The 23579-nt window shown below is 42.5% G+C and overlaps 1 protein-coding gene across 1 annotated transcript; it reads left to right on the top strand.

Annotated features, from left to right (window-relative positions):
• Positions 1-1544: 1544 nt before the first annotated feature.
• igf1 (insulin-like growth factor 1) lies at positions 1545-20949 on the top strand. The gene is made up of 5 exons (XM_034672990.1): positions 1545-1819; positions 3154-3313; positions 16425-16678; positions 16992-17027; positions 18959-20949. Exons 1-5 carry the CDS (start codon positions 1772-1774, stop codon positions 19016-19018), a joined length of 558 nt encoding a protein of 185 aa, XP_034528881.1. The 5' UTR covers positions 1545-1771; the 3' UTR covers positions 19019-20949.
• Positions 20950-23579: the final 2630 nt, after the last annotated feature.

The raw sequence follows: 23579 nt of genomic DNA, 5'->3' as shown, positions 1-23579 counted from the left end.
ATGACTGTTACTTGGATAAACATCTGATAAAATAAAGCAGTCTCAACTGAACTGACAGTGAATTCTTTCTAAAACAACCACTGGTAGAAACAATCCTATCTCTACTTACAGCTCCAACCGTAATAATTTCTTCTCTCTGACTCTTTAAAACAAATCAGTCGCTCTCTGAAACAGATCTGGTGTTGGTTCAATAAATGCATTGTAGTTTCAGTTTCTCTTTGAGGATCTTTATTTGATGTTTCTAGTTCATCAGAGCAGCAGGAGTGTGTCAGGAGTCAAGAAAAATAAAATTTGCTTTAACAGATTGTCTCCTTCACCTGCTGACCACCTACATGTTTCATGCGTCCTCTTTCGGGGCCTCGAACCTCCTGTTTGAAACCCCTCATGCAGTTTCAGTTTGGGTGCGGGTCGCTTCAGCAGCTTCAGCTCCATCAGAGTGATGCAGAGCTGTCCGTGTCATGTGGGGACATTTGATCGTGCCTGCAGTTTTGACCCACTTTACCCCAGCGACCCTAACTGTTGCGTGTCTTTGGCTCCGGCCCCCTTTGGATCCGACCACTGCGCTGTGCTGCTCTGACACACACCGGCCGAGCATGCTGGGATACGCGCTGGTGTCCTGTTTTATGATTGGGTCGCAGCACTGATCTCATGTTTAGTGGTTGGATCAGTGCTGAAAACAAGTCTCTTTAAGCCCTCGGCTCGTGTGAAGCTGTGGTCTGTCACTGCTGAGGCTTTTTTTTTTTTTTTACCCTGCAACACAGTGGGAGCACTGGGGCCCCAAACTGGGTACCTTTAAGTGTTTGTGAGTCCAGTAGGAAAGCATCCGGTTCAGTTTGCTTTGAGAAGGTGACTGAAATCAAGGGAACTGTGCTGATAGTCGAATTTTTGTCTTCAAATCACGTGTTTTTGTTTGTTTTTCCACACTTCTTTGACATCAGTCACTCAGTTTGTGAAACCATCAATCATTTGCAGACAAACCTGCACGTGTACACGCAAGTCCTGCACAGAAGCTGGACTCAGCTGCTTCTCTTTGTGAGAAAATGCAGAAAATGCTGCACAGATGCGCAAAGTTTGGGAAGAAAACGACTCCAAAGGAGATCTTCTTCTTCTTTGTATCATATATTTGCTCTTAAATGAAATAAAACACACTCACTCTTTCCTTCTTCTCCTTCATTTAGCTTTTTATTGCATATTCATGTTAGTAAACTAAGTCAAAAAACCTGTACTGAATCAGACTGGGTACATTTGCGCGGTGCCAAATTACGCACGACACCCAGCAGTCAAACCTTAACCTCCTTCTTGTCTTTTAACTTCTCCTTGTTCAGCTTTCATAAAATATCGTGTTGTGTGAGTGTGTGCTGCTGCTGCTGCTGCTGCTGCACCGCTTTTTCTCTCTTGATCTGAACTACTAACCAAGTCTTAGAGAGAGATCAAAATTCAATCCCGTTCTGAGAAAAAAAAGAGAAATGACGTTATTTGAATATGTGCCCAAAATCCTTAATGAATAACTTAGGACGAGTAGGAGGCAAATGCTGCCCCAGCTGTTTCCTGTTGAAAATGTCTGTGTAATGTAGATAAATGTGAGGGATTTTCTCTCTAAATCCGTCTCCTGTTCGCTAAATCTCACTTCTCCAAAACGAGCCTGCGCAATGGAACAAAGTCGGAATATTGAGATGTGACATTGCCCGCATCTCATCCTCTTTCTCCCCGTTTTTAATGACTTCAAACAAGTTCCTTTTCGCCGGGCTTTGTCTTGCGGAGACCCGTGGGGATGTCTAGCGCTCTTTCCTTTCAGTGGCATTTATGTGATGTCTTCAAGGTAACTTACCTGATTTCCTTTGACACTTTACATTATCACCTTGCACACTTACTGCACAGAGCATCCTAGTTAAAACTGAAGCAATAAAGAGCACATTATTCTAATTTGACTGCTTTTACCTGCACGATTTATTCAGCTTTTGATCTGTTTTAGTCTGATATAGAGAAACTCTGCTGCATGTGTTTGTTATTTTTATGACATATTATTTTATCCTCTTTTTGCTTTAATTGACTTTTTGCATGAGTGGATCTTGACATGAATCGTGCATGAGTTTCTGTGCTCGGATGAATGGATGTTTGATCCTCAGCGCTTCTGTGCGCCCTGCGCTCTTTTCCACCAGAAAGTCCGAATGCAGCTGTGCAACTTTCAAAGTAATGACTGCTGAGTCTGCATTTATTAAGAGCTAAATATCTAACCTGCTGCAGGGAAGACCAGAGAGTGGGAGCGCTTTAACGTGAACACTTGAGTGCGTGGACGCTGTGGGTTAGGGTTGTTGGGAGATACAGTAGGTGGATATTGTCCTGAGTTTATTCCTTTTATTATGTATTTTTGGCCCACTCAGCTTCCTCGCCTGGGTTTGGCGGCAGAGCAGTTTTCCATCTCACAGTGTGGCTCGGAAAGATCCCTGCAGCTTTTTGCATCTCCTATTCTGCTTTTTTGAATTTTTGAACCACTTCTAGTTTGTGCGTAAAAACGCGCAGACAGCTGTTTATCTGGCACAAAGAGAGGCGCTGAACACGCATTAACAAGTGCATATTAGTGCAATCGTGAATGCATTGTTTGATTTTGATTGTTTGAAACTTGTGAGGATATATCCAGAAGCTGGGGAGCGATGTGATAAGGAGAAATGTGTGTTTTCAATTTGGACGCGCTCTGCTCTTTAGCGCACAGGCGCTCCGGAGCACCAGAGCTCATGAGTCAGGCTCCTGTTTGACTGTTTGACTCTGGCACCAAGTGCAACTTTGGATTTAATACATTTTCCTTCCAATCTCCAAAAACCCTGTAAAGTTACCATCTGTGGCCACTTTTATGCCGTTTATACCTCCCTGTTTGGCAGAGGGGAACCTGGAAGTTAGGGAAACAAGCTTTCAGCTCGCTGGTTTTATGTGGGAAACGTTTGGTGTTGCCACCAGTGATGTGCCATCGAGCAAGGCACTGAGCCACTAACTGTCGCAGCAGATCTGAACTGTTGCCAGGAGCGTAAAGTGAGAGCACTGACTTTCAAAGTTTTTTTGTGTGTGAATGGAAATCTTTCTCTTTGTGATGATGCTCTGTCTTTAAGAGCAGTGCAAATGTTAAAGCTGTCTCTCTCTCTCTCTCTCCCTGTGCTGCAGAGTGCGATGTGCTGTATCTCCTGTAGCCACACCCTCTCACTACTGCTGTGCGTCCTCACCCTGACTCCGACGGCAACAGGGGCGGGCCCAGAGACCCTGTGCGGGGCGGAGCTGGTCGACACGCTGCAGTTTGTGTGTGGAGAGAGGGGCTTTTATTTCAGTAAGTGCACCTTTTTATTTATTCATAAAGGTTGGCTGTATCCGTCCCAGAGCTCTCCACCTCCAGCGAGCTCATAAATAAAAAAGCAGCCGGTTTGACATCTTGTCTTGACGTTCCCTGCATTAATGTTCCCTTTCTTCCTTCAGTCACTTCTCCTCCACTGTTACATCCCCTCTTCATGTTCACATTCAGGCCTTGTTTGAACGCTCAGTGATGGACAGATGCCCAGATTTTGAACAAGCAAACCTAAATGAAATATGAAATATGATAAGTAGCTATAGAGTTGGTGGCGAATCCCAGAGGTGCCCACGGGCAAAGGGCTTAAAGTGGAAACTTAAGGAGGGGTAGAAACTAAATGTTGCTGTGCAGTTTTTTCTTTTTTTCCACCAGAGAAGGGAAAGCGACCCAAAGAAAACCCTCCACCAACAATCCAGGATTTAAATCTCAGATTTTTCCATTAAGGGTATAACCCAGCCCAGAACAGCACAGGATATATGGAGCTACCGGAGTTAGGTGCAATGTTCCACCTCAGGACATGTATCATGATCTTCCTGTCAGAGAGACGTACAGTGTGACTGTGCATTCACAATATAGCTGGCTCAGACGCTGCAGAGCTGAAGTTTATAACCTCATTATTCATATTTCTTTGGCTGGCGTCCATCGATTAAACCAATTTGCTCTGAATGTCCTGGAGGACCTTCGTATTACTTCAAAAGTCATGCCTGTCCCTCTTACCTCTGCGCAGTTTGGACAAAACAATCTACTGTTAATGGTTTGGTTGGGTCCCAAAGTTATGAAAGATTTTCCACATGTGGTCGACTTTGTCAGCTGCCAGTTTGAAAAAGAAGATATAAGATTTCTGGGGGAAATCAGCAGCAGCATCTAGAATGCATTTGTAGTTGCTTCCTTTTTCCAGAGCGGTTTGTTGATACACTTTTTTTTGAGAGTCTGGTAAATGACGTAGGATCGGGGGCCAAGACGGGGCCAGTCTTTGAATCCCAGCCTCAGTCCTGCAGGGAGAAGATGCAGATCTAGTCAGTCTGCAGTGATGCAAGTTTGAAGCCTTTAAAAGACTGAGAGATGAGAACATTTCATTAAGAGTACTGTGAAAAAGTTCATGCAAGTATAAATTGGTACTTTGGTATATTTTGACTGTGCTCTTTGTCAATCACGTTTTGGCCGCTCCTTAAACTGAAGGCACCAAAATCATGATGCTTCATCCTGAAATGTGGAAATTCAATGGATTTACATTCTTTACTGCAGAGGCATTTCCATGGTGTGGCCACGCCCCCTTTAAAATCTGATTGGCCACCCCAAAAATCCAAACAAAGATTGAGTATTTACTTAGAGGCATTTCTTTAAATAAATAAACTCTCTGGGCTGTCTATCACGCTACTAGAAGCTTTCTTTACATTTCAATGTAACATATTTCCTTTTCTTTGAATCAACATCCATCAAATCGTAAGATGCTCAGTTTAGATCAAAGCGGTGGAGCAAACGTAAATCACTGCCATCCCTGCATCCACGCCACGAGAGTGGTTACAAACTGGTCACTAAACCAGGTCTTGGATTCTTGCTGAATCGCTGACTTGTTGTTCTGGGAGGGAATGCTTTTTAGCCGTTGATGATCCTGCAGGTTTTGTAATTTGGTCATGGTACGATGACATCCTTTTAGAAAAGCATTGAGGATAGTTTCAAATGTTAAGCTGTTAAAATCAAGCAGCCTTGAAAAGCTGCAGTTCCCCCAGTGTCCACTAGAGGCTGGCTCCAAAAGTAAAGGAGACACCATTAACACTCATGTTAAAATGTCAATGTTTACAGGACAATAAACATGTTTACAGACTGATATTAGGAACATTGGAGTTCTGCACAATCAGGCTTGATAGTGGCGGACTTGACTGACAGGAAGGCTCACTTTGCCAGAAGGCTGAGGGTCTGCCTCAGCTCCTTAAGTTAAGTTGAGTCAGCATTTCCAATATGGCGACCACCATCGTTTGGCTTCATAGCTAGTCTTCAGAAGCCAATGGATGAAATCACTTTGTCATCTGTGTGGTTAAAGCACATATGATGTAAGGATGGTGGCCCTCCTTTGCTTCAGAAACCGTTCAATAGTGAGGGAAGTATCCTGAAGCTCTGATCATACAACGCTATCACCAAACAAGAACGAAAACCCGGCAAAATGATTGCTTTCTGGAAAACCTAATGCCGAAGTGTCCAAACTTTGGTTTCCCTTTGGTATCCCAAAGCTGTACCTGCAAATCGGGTTGGTGGATTTGCAGTTGGATGCAAAGTAAATTGGGTCCTTGGCTGGACCACTTCCTGTGCCCATCTTCTCTGTGCAGAGTATTTGAGGCGTGTTATTTAAGAGCACTTATAAAGAAAGTGGCGAGACCAATCTGCAGCTGCATGGACAGGTTTCAGCTGTGAACCAGTACGTCACCAGAGTCCAGTCCAACCCCTGACCCTTCCCCTAACAGCCAATCCTTTGAGTCAGTTGTCCGGCCTAAACCACACTCCCATATTATTCTTTCTGCCGTACAAGAACATCATAGAAACGCTCACAAACAGCGGCACAGAACACTACAGTATGTCATTCAACGCAAACAGAATTTTTTTTGCTGAATCATCCAATACCAACGTCTTGTCTGGCACTCGTGTCACCATGCACCTTGCTGCTGCTCCCAACCAAACCACCGCCGCCACATTCCTCCGGCCGTGCATGCAGCTTTTCCAGCGCCAGTCAACATCATTTTCTGCATCGGGCCCTTTGTGCGATGTTTGCCAGGGAGCTGTTGGAGAGAAACCAAGCTGCTGCAAAAGCTGCGAGTCTTGTTCGTCCAGATGCTGCTGGCAACACCCGCACGCTGTGAAGTGGTCATGACAGCCCGCTCCATCGCCAGTTTTCTGCCAGTTTAGACTTTTTTGGTCTTTGACTTCACTCTGCTGCCACACTTCTCTTGAATAAATGGCCGTGTTCTCTACATGTAGGGTAAGAGACAGAGGACGGTTATGGAATATGTGGTCTAAAGGACTTTCTAGTAAATCATGAATCATATTTAGCATCTTTGTAAGGAAGAATCACACTCAGGGATTTGTTTTGAAGGTGTTGATTGGATTCTTCTCCTTCAAAATCAACAAACTGTTCATCCTCTGTAGTGATTTCTATCTGAGGTTGAAGGTTTGTGAAAGAGTCTGCAGTTCTGGCGTCAAGCTTTGGACAGGGTTTGATGCAGTCCAGAGATGGGATGATGTGAGAATGTGACTAACTCTTGGCCGCTCAGAGAGGTTGTACTACAGCTTCGTAAATGTGTCTCACAGGCCGTAGAAGTAAAGCACTACTGTCCATATTCATCTCATGAGAAAGTGTTGAACGGAGGCCAATGTAAGTCTTGAATCCCCGTGCAGGATACACTTCTTAAGCAGGAACAGACCTTTTTGTGGTCCGGGGAACGTGTTTGTCTTTCCCGCATTACCTTACACCGCTCAGTCACAGAGCTGCACCGCGTCCATCTATCAATGCCACATTTTTCTGCGTTGCAAACGAGCTGTATTTCACGAACACTCCATCCTTTTTACTGAAAAGACGATGAGGTTTTAGCAGCAGGGTGCCGTGCCTTGGAAAATATGCTGCTCCCTGTCTTCCTCTGTTTCTCTCGCTCTCTCATATTCTCGCTGTCATTCCTTTTCCTCCCCGTCGGTCGCCACATGTTCCAGTGGCTGTTTGCGTAGAAATATCTGGAGAATCCATTTGGGTTCTGTCGTCTGTGGGACCCTGAAGCGTAACAGCCCAGGCCAAAGGAGGCGTGCTCCTCTCCCTGAACTCTTCCCCTCCAGTCTGTCCGTGTTGAACTTGGCAGCCCTCCGATTGATAATGTGTCCAGAGACGGTGTTGCAACTACAGTGGGCTTTCTGTGCTCAGGCTGCTTTTGCCAATCCACCTTACGCATGACACCAGTAAAGTAGCACACTTGCATTTTAAGACCTCAGATTTCCTACCCCAACAGAAATGCTAAATACTAGTTGGTGGAAATATTTTTTTTTGAGGTAATGAAACAAACTGTGGTCTATGAAACATAAGAAAATCCACAACCGTAGTCAGTTTTTCCAATTATTAGCCTGACCTAGAAATCCTCAGTTGTCTTTGTAATGCTTTAGCAGGCAGAGCCGTGCGATGATTTCACTGCCATGTTCATTCCATGAATCAGATGTGTTATGGGAGTTTGCTGGCTAACATATACAGTAAGAGCTCCCTGTGCTAAGTGTCTTTATAATGAAATATTCACACTTATTCTAGACGGAGTGTGAGCTACACAATCCTGCTGCTGATTCCTGCAAAAGACATGATGCATGAACTCTCCTGAACTAATATGAAATTGAATAGTCCTTCATTTTTGGCCAAGAACTCAATGCTGGTACACCAAGTTCTTATACAACAAGGGCATCCAAGAACGAGACGTGCTTAGACTTTTGGAGTTCAGTTTGCGCTGATGGCAGGTGAGCTGGAGTTAGTAATTAGAGAGGAAATCACTTCTCACAGCTATCGATCATCCTTCTTCTTCACTGTGCATCCCCGTTAGTTTCATCCAAAGCAGCTGCAGCTGGACGGCAGAGAGGTAGAATGTGCAAACAGCATGTTGCATGCATGCACACACACACGCACACACTCAAACACACACAGCTAGGCCTCGTCCGTCAGCAGCAGGGGATTATGTGGATTAACAGGATGATCAGGACACCCCCTCCACCCCTCCTCGCTAGTTTTACACTGGACCTGAGCACACAGCAGAGATCTGAAGAAAGACCTCCTGTGTCCTCTCCATCGCGGAGAAAAGGTGTCATCTTCCATCAAGACCTGGACTGAAGAACCTCTGACCCCTCTTTGAAGAACCGCTCAGCACAACAAAGAGGCATCTCATGAAAAGGAGGGCAGATATGGTCTCAGACTTGGACCTGTACATTAGGTGAGGCTGAGTCATGAGGGATTTGACGACACTCAGTACTTCATCAGTTTAATGCAATCACATCATGTTGGAGCTCTACAAAGACCAACGAGGATAAACCTGGCTGTGCAGAGATCACCAAGTCATGCTGCATGTCTTGGCCCTCGTCTGCATCCTTTTCCCCTTAGGGGGTTTCATGATTCATCTTTAAGTCACTGCCCAGTTGTAAACAAACCCTTGCACCATTTATTGCATGCATCTGATTAATCCCCCCAAGCTGCGACCCCTAGTGTTGAAAATGAAGCCAATGTAGACGTTCAGCTTGTGAAGAAGACCCCTTTAAAATCTGTGTTGTAACGCCTGTTTTCACAGCAGCATTAAACATGTTTACAGCCTCACTCATTTTGAAGATACTAAGGCAAAGAGTGCATGCATATATTTGCATTATTGGGGGTGTGGCTTAGTTTGACTGTCAGACAGATGTGATGTAGCTGGAGAAGCTTAGGCTGGAGATAAACTTGCTGTTAACTACTTGTATGTTAATGCATGATAGCGACTATACATCCCAAGCGTTGGTTAAATGCGTCGGCTGTGCACATCCTTAGAAATTAACGCAAGGTGTAGTATGCACATGACCAGCAGGGGCAGAGTAGAGGCAGAGTGGATGTGACAATCAACACAGCTGCAGGGACAACAACCGCAAAAGTTTTATAGACAAGCTGATGCACCAAGCTGCATTTGTACGATGTGTCATTGCCGCTGCACAGCAACAAACATGGCGGCTAAATTAACTGGCTATCGGTGGAAAACTGCAGAACTAAATGGAAACAAGTCTGGGACTCTAAAGTCTAAGCATGGAGGAAAACGTTGGAAAAACTGAGCAGGGTCACTGAGTTCCAGAATTAACATCACAGTAACCTCCATGACTTCTGCCATATTTCTTGTTTACATCCCGGGAATGCAGTACTCACATATGGCCTGAGCTCTCTAGTGTGCCCTCTAGAGGTATCCTCCAGTAAGACTTGAAGTGCATAGTCGAGTATGTGTTTTCAGTTATACACTTATCTTCATGATGCAGCTGGTTGTGTATGCAAACGAAAGGTTTAACATCAAGCGTATCTCCAGCCTTAAGGTCTGCCTCAGCTCCAACTCTTTGGACTTCAGAGCCCTTCTTCATGTTTTATACAGTCTATGGGCAAACCAAGTCAAGTCCCAACTGGTCACCCAATGGTTTTACCAATGAACCGGTTTTCAATCCAACCACTTCCAACTCCTGTCCCAGGTGTGGTCTCACTCGCCATTCACCACCATGTAACCTTAACGTCTGTTGTATCTGTCTCGCTACTGTTACAGATTTAAATAGTGGATGAATTGTTTGGAGTGTCACAAGTGCTGCAAAATTGAATAATTATCCATTGGGTGCAACATAGAGAGAAAAGATGGAGAGTCCTCATGGTGCCTGTCTAATCTGGTAAAATACAGTCTGCCTGAAATTCCAGAAAATAAGTCTTCTCTGTGTTCTCTTGATACGGAGAAATGGTTAAAAGTTCCCTGTATCTTAAAGACAAAGGTGAAGTAATAAAGTACGTACATGTGGCTGACTGAGATTTGTTTTGGCGTCTTCTCAGTTCAGAGTTTTTGTCCCGGGCTGCTGCCAGTTCACAGCAAGAACTGTCAAAGTTAAGACTTGTTAGCACTCTCCTATCTTTCACATTCATCCTTAAATAAACCCCTCTCCCCACACTGATATCTAATGGCAGCTCATTTGGATCCAGTGTCAGTCCCTCAGTTATGAAGAACAGCATGCTCAAACCATAAACTCTTAGTGGTACCAGTGATAAAGAGATAGTTTCCAGTACTTTAGCAGCTCTGAGTCCCCGCTCAGCAGTAAACTGCCTGACACTTCGCAGAGAGAGTGGCGCACAGGCTCCAAGAATTCACTGTTTTTTATTGACCATGACCAAGTTGTAAAACTCTGATGCTTTCTGTGCCACTTTGGAATGAGGGAGTCCAGCCATCTCCCTCCTCTCCCACCCGTCCTCTGAGGAATGAACGTTATGTGTGCTGACGCTGTCAAATACCACACTTGATGGCATCGGATGAAACACTTCATCCAACTGATACCGGACAGGCTGGAGACAGCCGATTCGGTTGCATGCTGGAGAGGAAGCCTGCAAACTGACGTCTAATGTAAATCAATGAAAGTGACGGCCAATGCCAAAGGAATACTTCTTACGTCATCCAGACTCAGGAGATGGTCTGGAAAGTATGTTGAGACCTCATTCCTTGAGGATGTCACCTACAGTCAGCTTGGATTCAAAAAGGAAGCAAATGCCAAAACATCTGTACAAACTTCTCAAACCTCTGCTGAAACTCCACTTCTGAGAATTCTGGCAAGTAAATCGAAGGCCTTGCTTGAATTTTACAGTTGGTATTTGGTTCTGATACCTTTATTTACAGGCTAAAAGTAAGAACAGTGTTTCATCTCAGTGAGTCCAAACCAAAGTTCAGAGGATGAATACCTAAATCTGTCATTTTGCAACTTTAGGGCTCTTTGTATTCTTCATTTGATAAGAAGTCGTGATGAATCGCTATTTCATTCTCTTGCACTTTATTGATTATTGTTGTAGCATTATATCATTGTTAGCATGGTTACAAATCATATCCAACTGTATTGTATCGTATCATGTCGTAACGTACGTTATATCATAACTTAAGATATCATAACGTAAGGGATCATAACGTAAGGTATTATAACGTTACGTGTTGTAACGTAACCTAACGTATCCTAACGTAACTTATTGTAACGTAACTTATCATGATGTAACTTAACATATCACAACATAACGTATCGTAACATAACGTATCGTAACATAAAGTAACCTAATGTATCATAACTAACATGTTGTAACGTTTAATAATGGGACATAACGTAAGGTATCATAACGTAAGGTATGATAACGTAACATGTCGTAACGTAATGTTCCGTAACATAACGTATGGTAACATAACGTACCGTAACCTAACATATCATAACCTAACGTATCCTATCGTAACTTATCGTAACGTAACTTATCGTAACGTAACTTATCGTAACGTAACTTATCGTAACGTAACTTTTCGTAATGCAACTGATCGTAACGGATCTTATCGTAACATAACTTATCATGAGGTAACTTATCGTGACGTAACTTCACGTATCGCAACCTAACGTATCTTAAAATAACGTATCGTAAAATAAGGTATTGTAAAATAACGTATCTTAAAATAACGTATTGTAAAATAACGTATCGCAACATAACGTATCTTAAAATAACGTATTGTAAAATAACGTATCGTAAAATAACGTATCGCAACATAACGTATCTTAAAATAACGTATCGTAAAATAACGTATCGTAAAATAACGTATCGTAAAATAACGTATCATAAAATAACGTATCGTAACATAATGTTTATTAACATAACATATCGTAACATAATGTATCATAACATAACATAAAAAAGCCCTGACATATGCTAACATATCATAACACAACGTATCGGAACGTTACATAGCATATCATAATGCAACGTAAACTAACATCGTATCATAAGGTAACATTTCATAATGTATCGTAACGTAACGTAACCTATTGTATCATAACTAACATAAAGTAACGTTTAATTACGCAACATAACCTAACTTAATATAACGTAATGTATCATAACGTAAAGAATTGTTCCATATCGTAGTTTTGTACATTTTTAAATTGTATCATGTTGTATATTTTCGTAGCACACAGCAGCGTAGCTCAGCCTTGCTTAATGTAACGTAATGATTTCCCGCCCCTTATCATCTTTTAAACGTACCTTAGCGCTCCTCAAGACCTTAAAGACCTTCATTGATCTGTGTGGATTTACTCATGAAACGATGGGTGATCTGATTTAGTCAGTGCATGGTTAAAGCAGAGATACATGTTATTGTCTAAACATATAGAACCCCACAGTCCATCATGTGTTTAGAGATAGTCACCATCCTCCTTCTGTCTCTGTAGACCATTATCTCTGTATAGGCCTCTACAGCCACTCTCAGTCATCACTTCAAATACGCAGAATCTGGATCACATTTATTATTATATAAGAGGTTCATAACCGCACTCTGCCTCGTCACGATGCCTGAAACGCTGACACATGCTTTCTAATCTGACCTTCATCAACACGCATCCTCCATTTCCAACAGCTGAGGGCCGTGAGGCGGGAAGCACTGGCAGAAACTGTTGTTTACCCGTATTTGTTAAACAACAGTCACAGAAAACAACTCCTTGTTTATGAGGGATTACAGCAGTTATCCATGGAACTGAAGCGTTTAAAACCTCCCAAAGCTTTTAGACCTGATTATTATATGCGTGTTTTTCCCCAACCTGCCCGAGCTGATTATCCTACATGTTACAACTGGTGCCAGCTGATTTTTCTCTCCCTTCCAGCTGTTTGTGCAGCAGGGTTGCGAGCTATTTTCAGAACAATAGCGGATGTTAATTTGTAAGGCTTTATTGGGAGGGATTGAAAAGCAGGCCAGGCAACGAGGCACGGCCCCTCTTTCGGCTTTCAGCAACCATTATATAATCGGCAACCAGAGCTCAACGCTGTGTTTCTCTGTCCAAATGTCTTGACATCAGGTGTTAGTATAGCAGCTGAGGCTGGATAGAAAGCTGAAGTGAGTCCTCTCTTCTCATTGACATATTTAATTTAACAGACCCCTTTGGGCAGTTTGAGATCTGGGTAAATCCGGTTCTTCTGTTCTCTAAATAATGCAGGTGCACAGTGTATTTTTAGCGTCATTCTACCTGATGTGAAACATGAAAGCCTTTCCCCTCGTCTCCTCCCTCTCATTCACACCTCCATTATTTTCCATTCTGCATCCAGGGGGTCCGAGGAGAAAGAAAGATGCTTCTGTTTCTGAATGAAAGCTGCTCTCTGTCCACAACATTGTCAGGACAAGGCAGACAGAGAGCAGAAGTTAATGCACTTTGTCAGCACTGGCAGGCTCCTGAGCCAAGAGCTATTAACTCTGAGAGGGAAAGGCATTTCCTCCTTGTAAATGCCATATTAAATTATTATTATTTTATTTGGTAACAGGGAAAAGCCCATCAGGGCTATATTGCACAAGGTAAGCAGGGAACTGTAAAAGGAGAGTGGGAGATTTTCGAGAGGCCACCTAAAGAGGGTTGGTGCTGGGGGGTAAGAGGGAGCTGACATTGACGTCATGTTAACGTGTGAGTCCAAAAGCGAGTGTCACACCTTTAAGTAATGATTTACCTTTTCATTCAGTGATATAATACAGACGCTAACAGAGTTTCCACCTCCCCTTGACAAGCCATCGAAACAGGTTTGTTTTTTGGCCCTTAAAGATGCATCATGCCAATGATTCAGCACAAATGTGCTACAAGAGAAACTCCAGGGCACTCCGGCTCATGCCAAATGAAAATGTGAATGAACATTTGGACAGGGAGGGAGGGGAACAGCCTCAAAAACCTGCCTGGCTGTTCCTGCAGGTTGATCTGGCCCAGAAGTCTTTGTGGTTTGGCACCGCTGGACTGGCCTCTGTGTTAAGACACCTGGGCCAAAATGGCTGACCGTGATATTCTCAACGTTTGGGTGACTGCAGCCTTTCTTTCTGCAGGGAAGCTGCTCTGCCAAGAAAGGTCCACAGTGTGCAATGTGATACACTGTAAATTTTACACAGAGGAAATCTATGTCATTAAGTTTGCCTATATATCCAAAGAATCAAACCCGTGACCGGGCCATTTTTAGTGCTTTTATTTCGAGTGTATTCTCAGGCCAAGGCTAGATTATCCAATTCTGAAGAAATATATTTAGTGTTGAGGAAAAAATCTGCATAAAAAGAGGTGAAATGACAGTCTGTAAACCCTTTACCTCTTTGGAACTGCAGCTTCACCTGTTGAACTTTCTTATACCGCACACAGAGCTTAAAATATAGAGCTATCCAACATCTAAAACCATCCGTTAGCTTGTTTGACGTTAGCTTAAAGTCTGATAGTAGTTACCAAGATGCACACTCTTAATAAATAATTCTCACCTTCACTTTTTTTTTACACAACCTTTAACTCCACAAATATTTAGTTAAAAACACCATCAGCTGTAGAAGTAAAGCATCAGATCTACTTTAAGCAGTGACTGTTGAATCACAAGTTTTGCGTTAGCTTGTCTAACATTAGCTCACACATTCAAGACACTTACACACTATTGTAATGCTACAAGGTAGATTTGTCCCAGTCTTTTCCATTTGCAGTTGTGCTCATAAGTTTACATACCCTGGCAGAATTTTTGAATGTTGGCCATTTTTCAGAGATTCTGAATGATAAGAGAAAAACTATTTTTTTCACTCATGGTTAGCGGTTGGGTGAAGCAAAATTTCTATCAAACAACTGTGATAACTCTTTTTATATCATAACGGCAACAGAAACTACCCAAGAAATCATAAATTCTGCCAGGGTATTTAAACTTATGAGCACAGCTGTACTTGTTACCCTTTATTCCTTTATTCAGATCCCCATTAGCTGCCACTAACGCAGCAGCGACTCTTCCTGGGGTCCACAAAAAACAAACTTAACATACAAAATATACATGAAACACAAAAACAGAAAAAATGCTACAACAGGAAATACAAAAACTGAAAATGCTACAAGCTTAAAGAAAAACTGTGAATGCTATACAGACATCAAATAGAAAAACAGGAAAAGCTACAAACATAAAATGAAATAGAAAAACAAGGAATACCACTCTACCAAAATAACATCACATCAAATTAAGACTAATCCTCAGTGTTCACTAGAATTCATTAATGTTAGGGTTATTGTTAAGGTGTTCCTTTAAGAGTCTTTTAAAACTGGCTTTACTGGGTGCTTCAATTATAGTAACTGGTAAATTATTCCACATTGTGATGCTCTATACATAACAGATCTGCTCACCGCATCAATTCTGGGTCTTCACTTAACTAAATGACCCTGACCAGCCTGCCCTTAACCCTTAATAAATGTTGTATGAAATTGCGGCCTGCCTTGGAAGTGATGCAGTGTTTCCACCAAAAGAAGTAGGCTAGTAAGCTAGACATGCTAACACTGAAGCTCATTTTGGAAAATTGGATGCTTTAAAGCTCCTGTGAGGAGTTTCTAAGTAGATACGAAATAGACTAAAAATGATGCTGATACTGGTGTCTCTCTTTGAGCTTTTAAAGCAACCAAGATGAACCACATAAAGATGTAAAGTCCTCTGACAGAAGTTTGCCGTCACTCTGTGGGATTAACGGCACGCCACAGAAACAGCCTGAGTTGATATTTTCTGTGGGAATGAGTCATAGTCGAACAATTTGGTGTTAAAATAAAGCAGGATGGGGCGCCATTGGCCTAGCAGTCTAAGTGCCCCATATACAGAGGCTACAGCCCTTGTTGCAGAGGTCGCAGGTTTGATTCCAACCTCTACCATTAACTGCATGTCCTCCCCCACTCTCTACTCTATGACTACAACTAGCAGAGCTAGCTCCACCAGCCTTCAGTCCTCCTTGCAGTTTAAGGTCCTCATGCCTGTGCTGGTTCCTCATGTCTCTGGTGGAGTGGTTGTATGTCAGTTTAAACAGACACAGCCTACATACAACTTTATCTCCATCTGTACTTGTTTACATCCAGGTAGTAGAGTTTTAGAGGCTTATGGCAGAGGACATTAACCAGAGCTACAGCCCCAGCTAGTGGCACAGATTAACACAACATATGACCGCTTAAAATTTGCACATCCCTAACCAGTGGGAACTAAATATTTGCAACTGTTAGAGAACATCATTTAGTTTTTACTTTTACAAAATGCAAGATAAACTCCAAGGATGTTCAGCTCTTTAAGCAAACACAAACTATAATCCGAGCGTGAAATAACATGACTTATAGGACAAAATAATTACAGAAATCAGTACCAGTTTGTCCACAGGGGGCGCCAGACTCAGCACAAACTGTAAGATTTGAGCGTTAAATTTTGGGGTTTCCAAACTTTGATGGTTTGACCAGATAGGAGCTGTGTGGAGGTGGGGTTCAGTTTGCAGTTTGCACCCATAAACCTGACTGCTCCATCGTTGCCGAAGTTGCTCCTCAGTTACTAACTCAACTTGCTGTTTTTCCTCGACAGGTAAACCAACAGGCTACGGGCCCAATGCACGGCGGTCACGTGGCATTGTGGACGAGTGCTGCTTCCAAAGCTGTGAGCTGCGGCGCCTGGAGATGTACTGTGCACCTGCCAAGAGCAAGGCTGCTCGCTCTGTGCGCGCACAACGCCACACAGATATGCCGAGAGCACCCAAGGTTAGTACCGCAGGGCACAAAGTGGACAAAGGCACAGAGCGTAGGACAGCACAGCAGCCAGACAAGACAAAAAACAAAAAGGTGAGCACAGCATCGAACAGAAACACTAAAAAACATCAAACATGTGGAAGAAGCTAAGAATAGGAATGATAGGAAGTGTCTGTCACAGCATGCACAGGAGGTTGTTACTGAGAATTGGATGAGAAGATTGACACCCCTTTAGTGTTTCAGGCGAATGCTGTAGCTGAGACATGAGGGGTCTCAAACTTTTCATCTTTATTCTCATTTTCAAACGTTTTACAGTTACAATCAGGATCCTGTAGGTTTGCATTTGCTTACTTTAGTAGGAGTCATGTATTCTTTAAATGTAAGTGGCTTTATTTTCCTTCCACAGAGACCTGCAGCTGGACATAGTCATTCATCGTTCAAGGTATGCATGTCCTATCGTTCTTCATCATGTCGTAATCCTTGTGAATCATTTAATCTCAGCACTGACTTCCTCAAAAGTTTGAAAGTAGAACAACTTTTAATTTTAATCGAGCTCGAATCATTTAAAAAATCTGAGATCTGAAATCTTAATTTCACGTCCAAAGAAGGAAAGCTTGAGGTCTAAATGCGGACTGTGAATCATTCCCTCGGCGGCAACGAGCAGGACGGTGTGATCCTTTTAAGATTTGACTACGTGCTTTTTACCCTTCTCTTAAAAAAGAAAACCATTAGCAAGGGAAGGAACTAAGTGGTTTTTGTGGTAGACCCAGTGGCACTCCCGCTCCCCAGGCGGGATCTCTCCTCTACTACTGTACATTATGTGCTGAAATTCTGCCGTCTCACCATTACAGACAGGCTCATGCAAGGTGCCTGAGACGAGGCTCTGCATCTGTGTGTGCAGTCACTTCCACATTACTCCTGTTTATTCATGTGTTCATTATGGTGCATTGTTACCTATTGTATGTAAATGTTTCCCTTATTGATCAATCAGGGGGACTAGAATATATTTATTTGTGTTAGCTGTTATTTTATCTATATTTTTTCAAGACAGCCCACATCTTTGGAAGTAAAGGTTGAAGTTACAACTCAAGCCATCTTATAGCGACAGTTAGCACAGCTCTGTTCCTTACTAACCCCACTGGAGATTTAAGCCCAATAAGAAGCGATTTAAAAATACTTGAATTTGTAACGTTTCAACTCAATAACTGGACGCCACCAAGCAAGGCTAATATGCTTCTTTTTTTAAGATATTTATTTGGGGCATTTTTGTCTTTATCGGATAGGACAGCCGGAGAGAGACAGGAAATGTGGGGAGTAGAGAGCAGGGAAGGACATGCAGTAAGTGGTTGAGGCTGGAGTTGAACCGACAAGAGCTATAGCCTCCATACATGGGGTGCGCGCTAAGACCACTAGGCCAATAGCGCCCCAGCAATGATGCTACTTGACTTTACTTTTCGACCACATCAATTCAACACCTACTGCTTACAACAACCTTTTGAACAAAGAATATGTAATGCTTTAACTCTAGGCTATAGTCCTCGTCACAGAGGTCGCCGCCTCGACTACCGGCCGACGATTTACTGGATGTCTTCCCCGCTCTCTACTCCCCACATTTCCTGTCTCTCTTCAGCTGTCCTGTCAATAAAGTCGAAAAAGCCCAAAAATATAACTTTAAAAATCTGCCACTGCTTTCCTATTAAACAAACTTAACAGTAGTCACTTTACGTAAAAAGGATAAGCTTTGTCGGCTATTTTGGCGCTAAATTGTGTCACTATTAGTAGGAATGTTTTTATTGTTGTGTAAACTTAAATTCAAATTCCACCAAATTGACAAGTCTAAAGGTTAAAAAGAAAAATCTCAGAAAACAGTCTAAATGGAGCAAAATGGATTTAACAAGGTGAAACACAGGATCACAAACTGGTTTACCGAGGATGACTGTAGCTAGCAGAGCTAGCACCACCAGCCTTCAGTCCTCCTTGCAGGTTAAAGTCCACAAGCTGGTTCCTCATGTCTCTGGTGGAGTGGTTAGTTTAACCAGACACAGCCTACATACAACTTTATCTCCATTTGTGCTTGTTTACATCCAGGTAGTAGAGCTTTATAGCATTAAGGCAGCAGACATTAACCACAGCTACAGCCCCAGCTAGTGGCACACGGCTGCGTTACAGCGTACACACAACATATGACCCTTAAAAATGTAAACATCCCTAACCAGTGGGAAGTAAATATTTGCACCCTTTAGAGAACTTTACTTAATTTTTACTTTTACAAAATGCAAGATAAACACTAAGCACGGTCAGCTCTTTAAGGAAACAAAAAACGTGATTTTTTTCTCTGCATTGTGCCTAATTTCTGTTCTTCTTTTCTTGCAGGAAGTGCATCCGAAAAACTCAAGTCGAGGCAACACGGGGGGCAGAAATTACCGAATGTAGGGAGCGAAGGAATGGACAAATGCCCAGCGACTTGGGAAGAGAGAAGGGAGTGGCCTTACCTGGTACCCCTGTGGAATGGTTCACTGTAAAACAAAACAAAGAGGAGGCTAACTATGGTCCGAAACGCTCTCCAGAATGATTGATACCTGAGAGTTAGGAGGCGTTTTAGGGTTTGATGGGGGACCTTTAATTCTTTTAATACACTGCACCATTCCATACTGGGAGGAAATCTTTGTTAATGCAATGTAACAGACTAGTTTAGCTGCTGAGACACAAACAAGAGCTTGTAATACCTCCATGTGTGAGCTGCAGCATCCTCTGGCTCCAGGGAAAGGTGGGAACGGACGAGGGCTTCAGCCAATCAGAGAACGGCAGGCTATGTTTGAGAATGATTGGTCAATTCTGCCCCCAAAACTTTGAGGAGCTAAATCTTTTTGATCTGTTCGAGTGGTTTCTTTTGGTAAGAAAGGCTGCGTAGTGAGTGGTCACATATAACAACTACTACCCAAGATAAATACTTTATTTTTATGCACCATGCATCATTACTGAGGATTTTTCAAGACATAAAACAAAGACCAGGAGGTTCAGTATCAGTTATCTATGAGCCCGAGTCCAGTCTGTACTTTTCATTGACTTAAAGCAGGGTTTTTCTATCCAAGTGGAAACCTTGAAGGTTCGAGTCCAATCCAAATCCCTGGCTTAGCTTCAGGAAGTGTGAGAGCCTGTAGACTACAATCCAAAATCTTCTGTAACAACAGATCAAGCACCATTAGGGGGATTTTTAAGGAACACTGGGTACCACCAAAACATGATCGTGCTTTTCCCTGTTTTCAAAACCAGAAAAATGAAACAACCAGAAGCTAAATTGAATCAAAATGTCTTTGGCTTGTTAGTGTGTGGTGCTTGTGTGGTTTGTTAGAAATGGGTCATTCAGTGGAATCAAAGTGCATTTGGCAAAAGTGAGTGGAATAAGTCAAATAGCGACAATCAGGCGAAATGTTTGTCGTCTGCATCCGTTTCACATGTCACCGCAGCGGCCAAATCTGATTCTTTTTGTAAACAACCCGGTGGCTGGTGATCAACGTTTGAGTCTGAGTGGAGGCCCGTGTTCAAGGTCAGCTGCAGCGAGTCAACAGAAACTCAATTTCAGTTAAAAGTTTTCGGCAAAACGTTCCAACATGGAGGTTTCAAGAGAGGGCTCGATCAAAAAGCTCCACGTAGCTTATTGATCGAACCACCTCGGCTCTGAGAACTTTGTCACTCCAGCTGTCGTCGGAGCTGCTTTGCTTCCCATCACAGCGAGAGTGCAACAATCTGTAGCATCGGTTGCAAAATCACATGACGTGAGATACGGGACACGAATAACAGAACACAAACACGCACCCACAGAATAAATGAGAGTTGTGTAACTGTGAGCAAGGGTCAGGCACACACAAACACACATGTTTCCTAAAAAGCCAGTTCTGAGAAATCCTTGCATGGAGACGGACAGTCATGCCTGTTTGTTCTAGCCTCTGTGTGGATTTACAGTAACTCTATCTCACAGAAAAAAAAAAGATAAAGAAAAAACACCCGAGACATCTCATCTCTGGCTCTGCCTCCTCTGCCTGTGTATAATCAAACAGTACTCCCATTTATGTTAACCTATGCATTACTATCATTCATTGTACATGATGGTTTCATATAACAGAACTGTATTAAGAATCCTATCCACTGTATAATGGTGCTATTTTGTAGTTTGTTACTTGCAAGAGATGGCTAAGACAGACAGATGGCAGGGCTTTCATCGGAGGTCTTCCCTTTTGCACAGCCTTGTGGCCACCATTTTAATAGTGTTTTTATTTGTAAGCTGTTTCAATAAGGTAGTAGTGTAAGCGAGTAAATGTATCTGTGTGAAATCTGTGAATGCATGGAGATTAAAAAAAAAAAAAGAAGAAAATACAATGTTGTGGTCCCAAGAAGGCAAAATGCTATTTTTTCTACTGTTTTTGAATTATTTTCTCAAATAGATCCCTTATGCCAAATAACTTGACAAAGTACTGTGAACTGTGATTCTTCCAATTGTATTGAGATTGTTAAAATTCATGGTGTGCTTTTGTCTGTCCTGAGATGTGTGTGAACAGGCACTTCACGAAAAGCCAATGTATTGATTATAAGAACTCTTGAAGCGAGACTCTGTAGCTTTTGCTCAAAGGCGCCCTCTGTGGCTAAAAGTGAGAACTACAGGATGACGGCTTATGAATTAATTATGTATATTTTAATCAGTAAGATGCTTTGAACACTATTTTGTTTAAATGGAACAAGCTAAAATGTTAATTAACAAGTATAGAAGCACTATAATGTAAGAAGATGTCACGATAGCATCGAATACCCCTTTTCAACCGAGGCAGTTTCAGGGCCGATTCGGAGCTGACGCTCAATTGAGAATCAGTTAAACCGGCTCCAGGCCGGGAAAACCGGTTCCAGAACGGCTCCAACTCTTTGCCGGTCTAGAACCGCGAACCACTTACGTCAGGGGCGAGGGGCGAGGTTGCCGTGATCAAAAACACAAACCAAACGTGTTTCCGCCATTGTCCTGCAGTGAACAAATAAAAGAGACTAATGGATTCCAAGGCAAAGCAGGGGTCGGCCAAGGAGACAAGCTGCCGTTGTCCGCCATCGTTTTCCCATTGCTAGCGCCCCGCTGGGAAAAGAGGCCACGTAAATCTGACGTCATGACGTGCCTCTTCCACGGCCTCAAGGGGGCAGAAAAAAAAACGGGTGCCGTGTTGGTTTACAAGTTCAACCAGCTCCGAACCATCACGAGCACCAGCCCGGAAATACAACCCGGTTTGCGTTGGTCGAAAAGAGGTCAAAGAGGAGCTAGCATAAAGAGAGTGCTTGGTGACAGAGAGTGACTCTTCACCTTAAATCGTAACTTTGATATTTGCAAAAATAATTATTTCAAGAAATGAGCTATTGAGACCAAAACTGTTTTTTTTAGCAAGCTGTAAACATGTTAAATTCTGCCGTAAAAGCTTGCTTTTGGAGCCAGCCTCTAGTGGACACTTCAGGAACTGCAGATTTTTCATATCAGCTTCATTTTTCAACACCAAATAATGCAGCTTGTGTTCACCCTAGCTTGTTATGTATCTGCGGCGCTGCATACAGCTTCTGGGCTACATCCACTGTAATTCGTCAACTTGTTAGCAGGGTATATTTTATGGCTAGCTATTACAGTCTTGAGGCTTCTGCATGAAGCTAACCTGATATGTAACTTCAGTAAAAGTAACTGCTACACAATAATAAGCTCCAACTGAAGCATTAGCTACTCTTTAAGAACCACCAAAGGCATTAGCTACTCCTGCTATGAGGTAGACTTTGAATCAATTTGATCAGATCAAGAGTAAGTAAGGCTTTAACATGTTAGAATCGTGTGACGATTTGTAGCATTAGAGTTAACGTTAAGCTAGCTGTTTCCCAAAGTTCCAAGTCGTCATGCTAGGCTATGCTAACTGTAATCCGGCTGAATTTTGACACTCTGCTTGAATTAGCTTTAATAGTTCTACTTTTAGTTTGAAGGAGGAAGAATGTGTCGTTTTATGCAAAAGTCACGCAGTCTCGCTTTAAGAAGAGCCAGGAGTTTAACTTATTTCAACCAAACATTAGTTAGCAGCTCTCTGAATTAAGATGTATTTTCTCTGATTGAGTTAAAAGTTTGCTGTTTTCTATAAAGATTAGGGATGAAAATGGGAATTTGAATATGCACTTTGTTGTCTGTTTCTTACGAAAGCAACAGTCGACCTGGCGGCTGAAATTAAAAAAAAGAAGCTCTTTGGAGAACAACTCGTGTCCTTCCAGATCTTCAGATATAAAGTTCAAACCAAAGACTTTCTAAAGCCTCACTCAGCATTATGATGCCATGAGCTAATCTAGATCATTGAATATTTTTAAACGCCATCCTTGTCTGAATTGCACTGCAGCTACAGTACACCCTTCACACACTGTCTCTGGTACCTGAAATAAATACAGCATGGCAAAGTGAGCCAGACAAACGTTCCTCAGCAGCAATGAGGAAAACAACAGCTTCCAATCATGTGACTATGAACCAGTCCAACATTTCTGTTTGTCACCTGTTTGAAATGATCAATAAAGCTTAAAAAAAAGTGGGAGTTTATACGACATTCATGGCTCTTTGAGGTGTTTAATGAGAATTTCCTGACGCTCACTGTCCAATAAACTGTTTGATTACAGCGCTGTTATTTATGGTGCTCTATTGCCTTCTGTAGAAAAAATAATAATGACAAATTGTTCACCATTCCTGCTGAATAAACCACTTGTCAACATCACAGAGATGTCTGCAGAGTTTTTCTTGCAGCATGCACGTACACTCATGAAACCTCCTGGGAAACATCAGCCTGCAAAGACATCACTCCCTCTCTATTACGCAACATGCAACTCCATACAGCTTTTATGAGGAACCCTGCGGATGCAGACACAGGAACAACCGATAATTACCAAGCTAAGATTTATATCTTAAGCATGTACAAATCTTTTGAGTTATTCCAGCTTTACATGACAC

This window comes from Notolabrus celidotus, chromosome 21 (genome assembly GCF_009762535.1).
Source record: "Notolabrus celidotus isolate fNotCel1 chromosome 21, fNotCel1.pri, whole genome shotgun sequence".
Lineage (NCBI taxonomy): Eukaryota > Metazoa > Chordata > Actinopteri > Labriformes > Labridae > Notolabrus > Notolabrus celidotus.
Note: the sequence above shows the minus strand (reverse complement) of the source record. Positions and strands in the feature narration are given on the sequence as shown.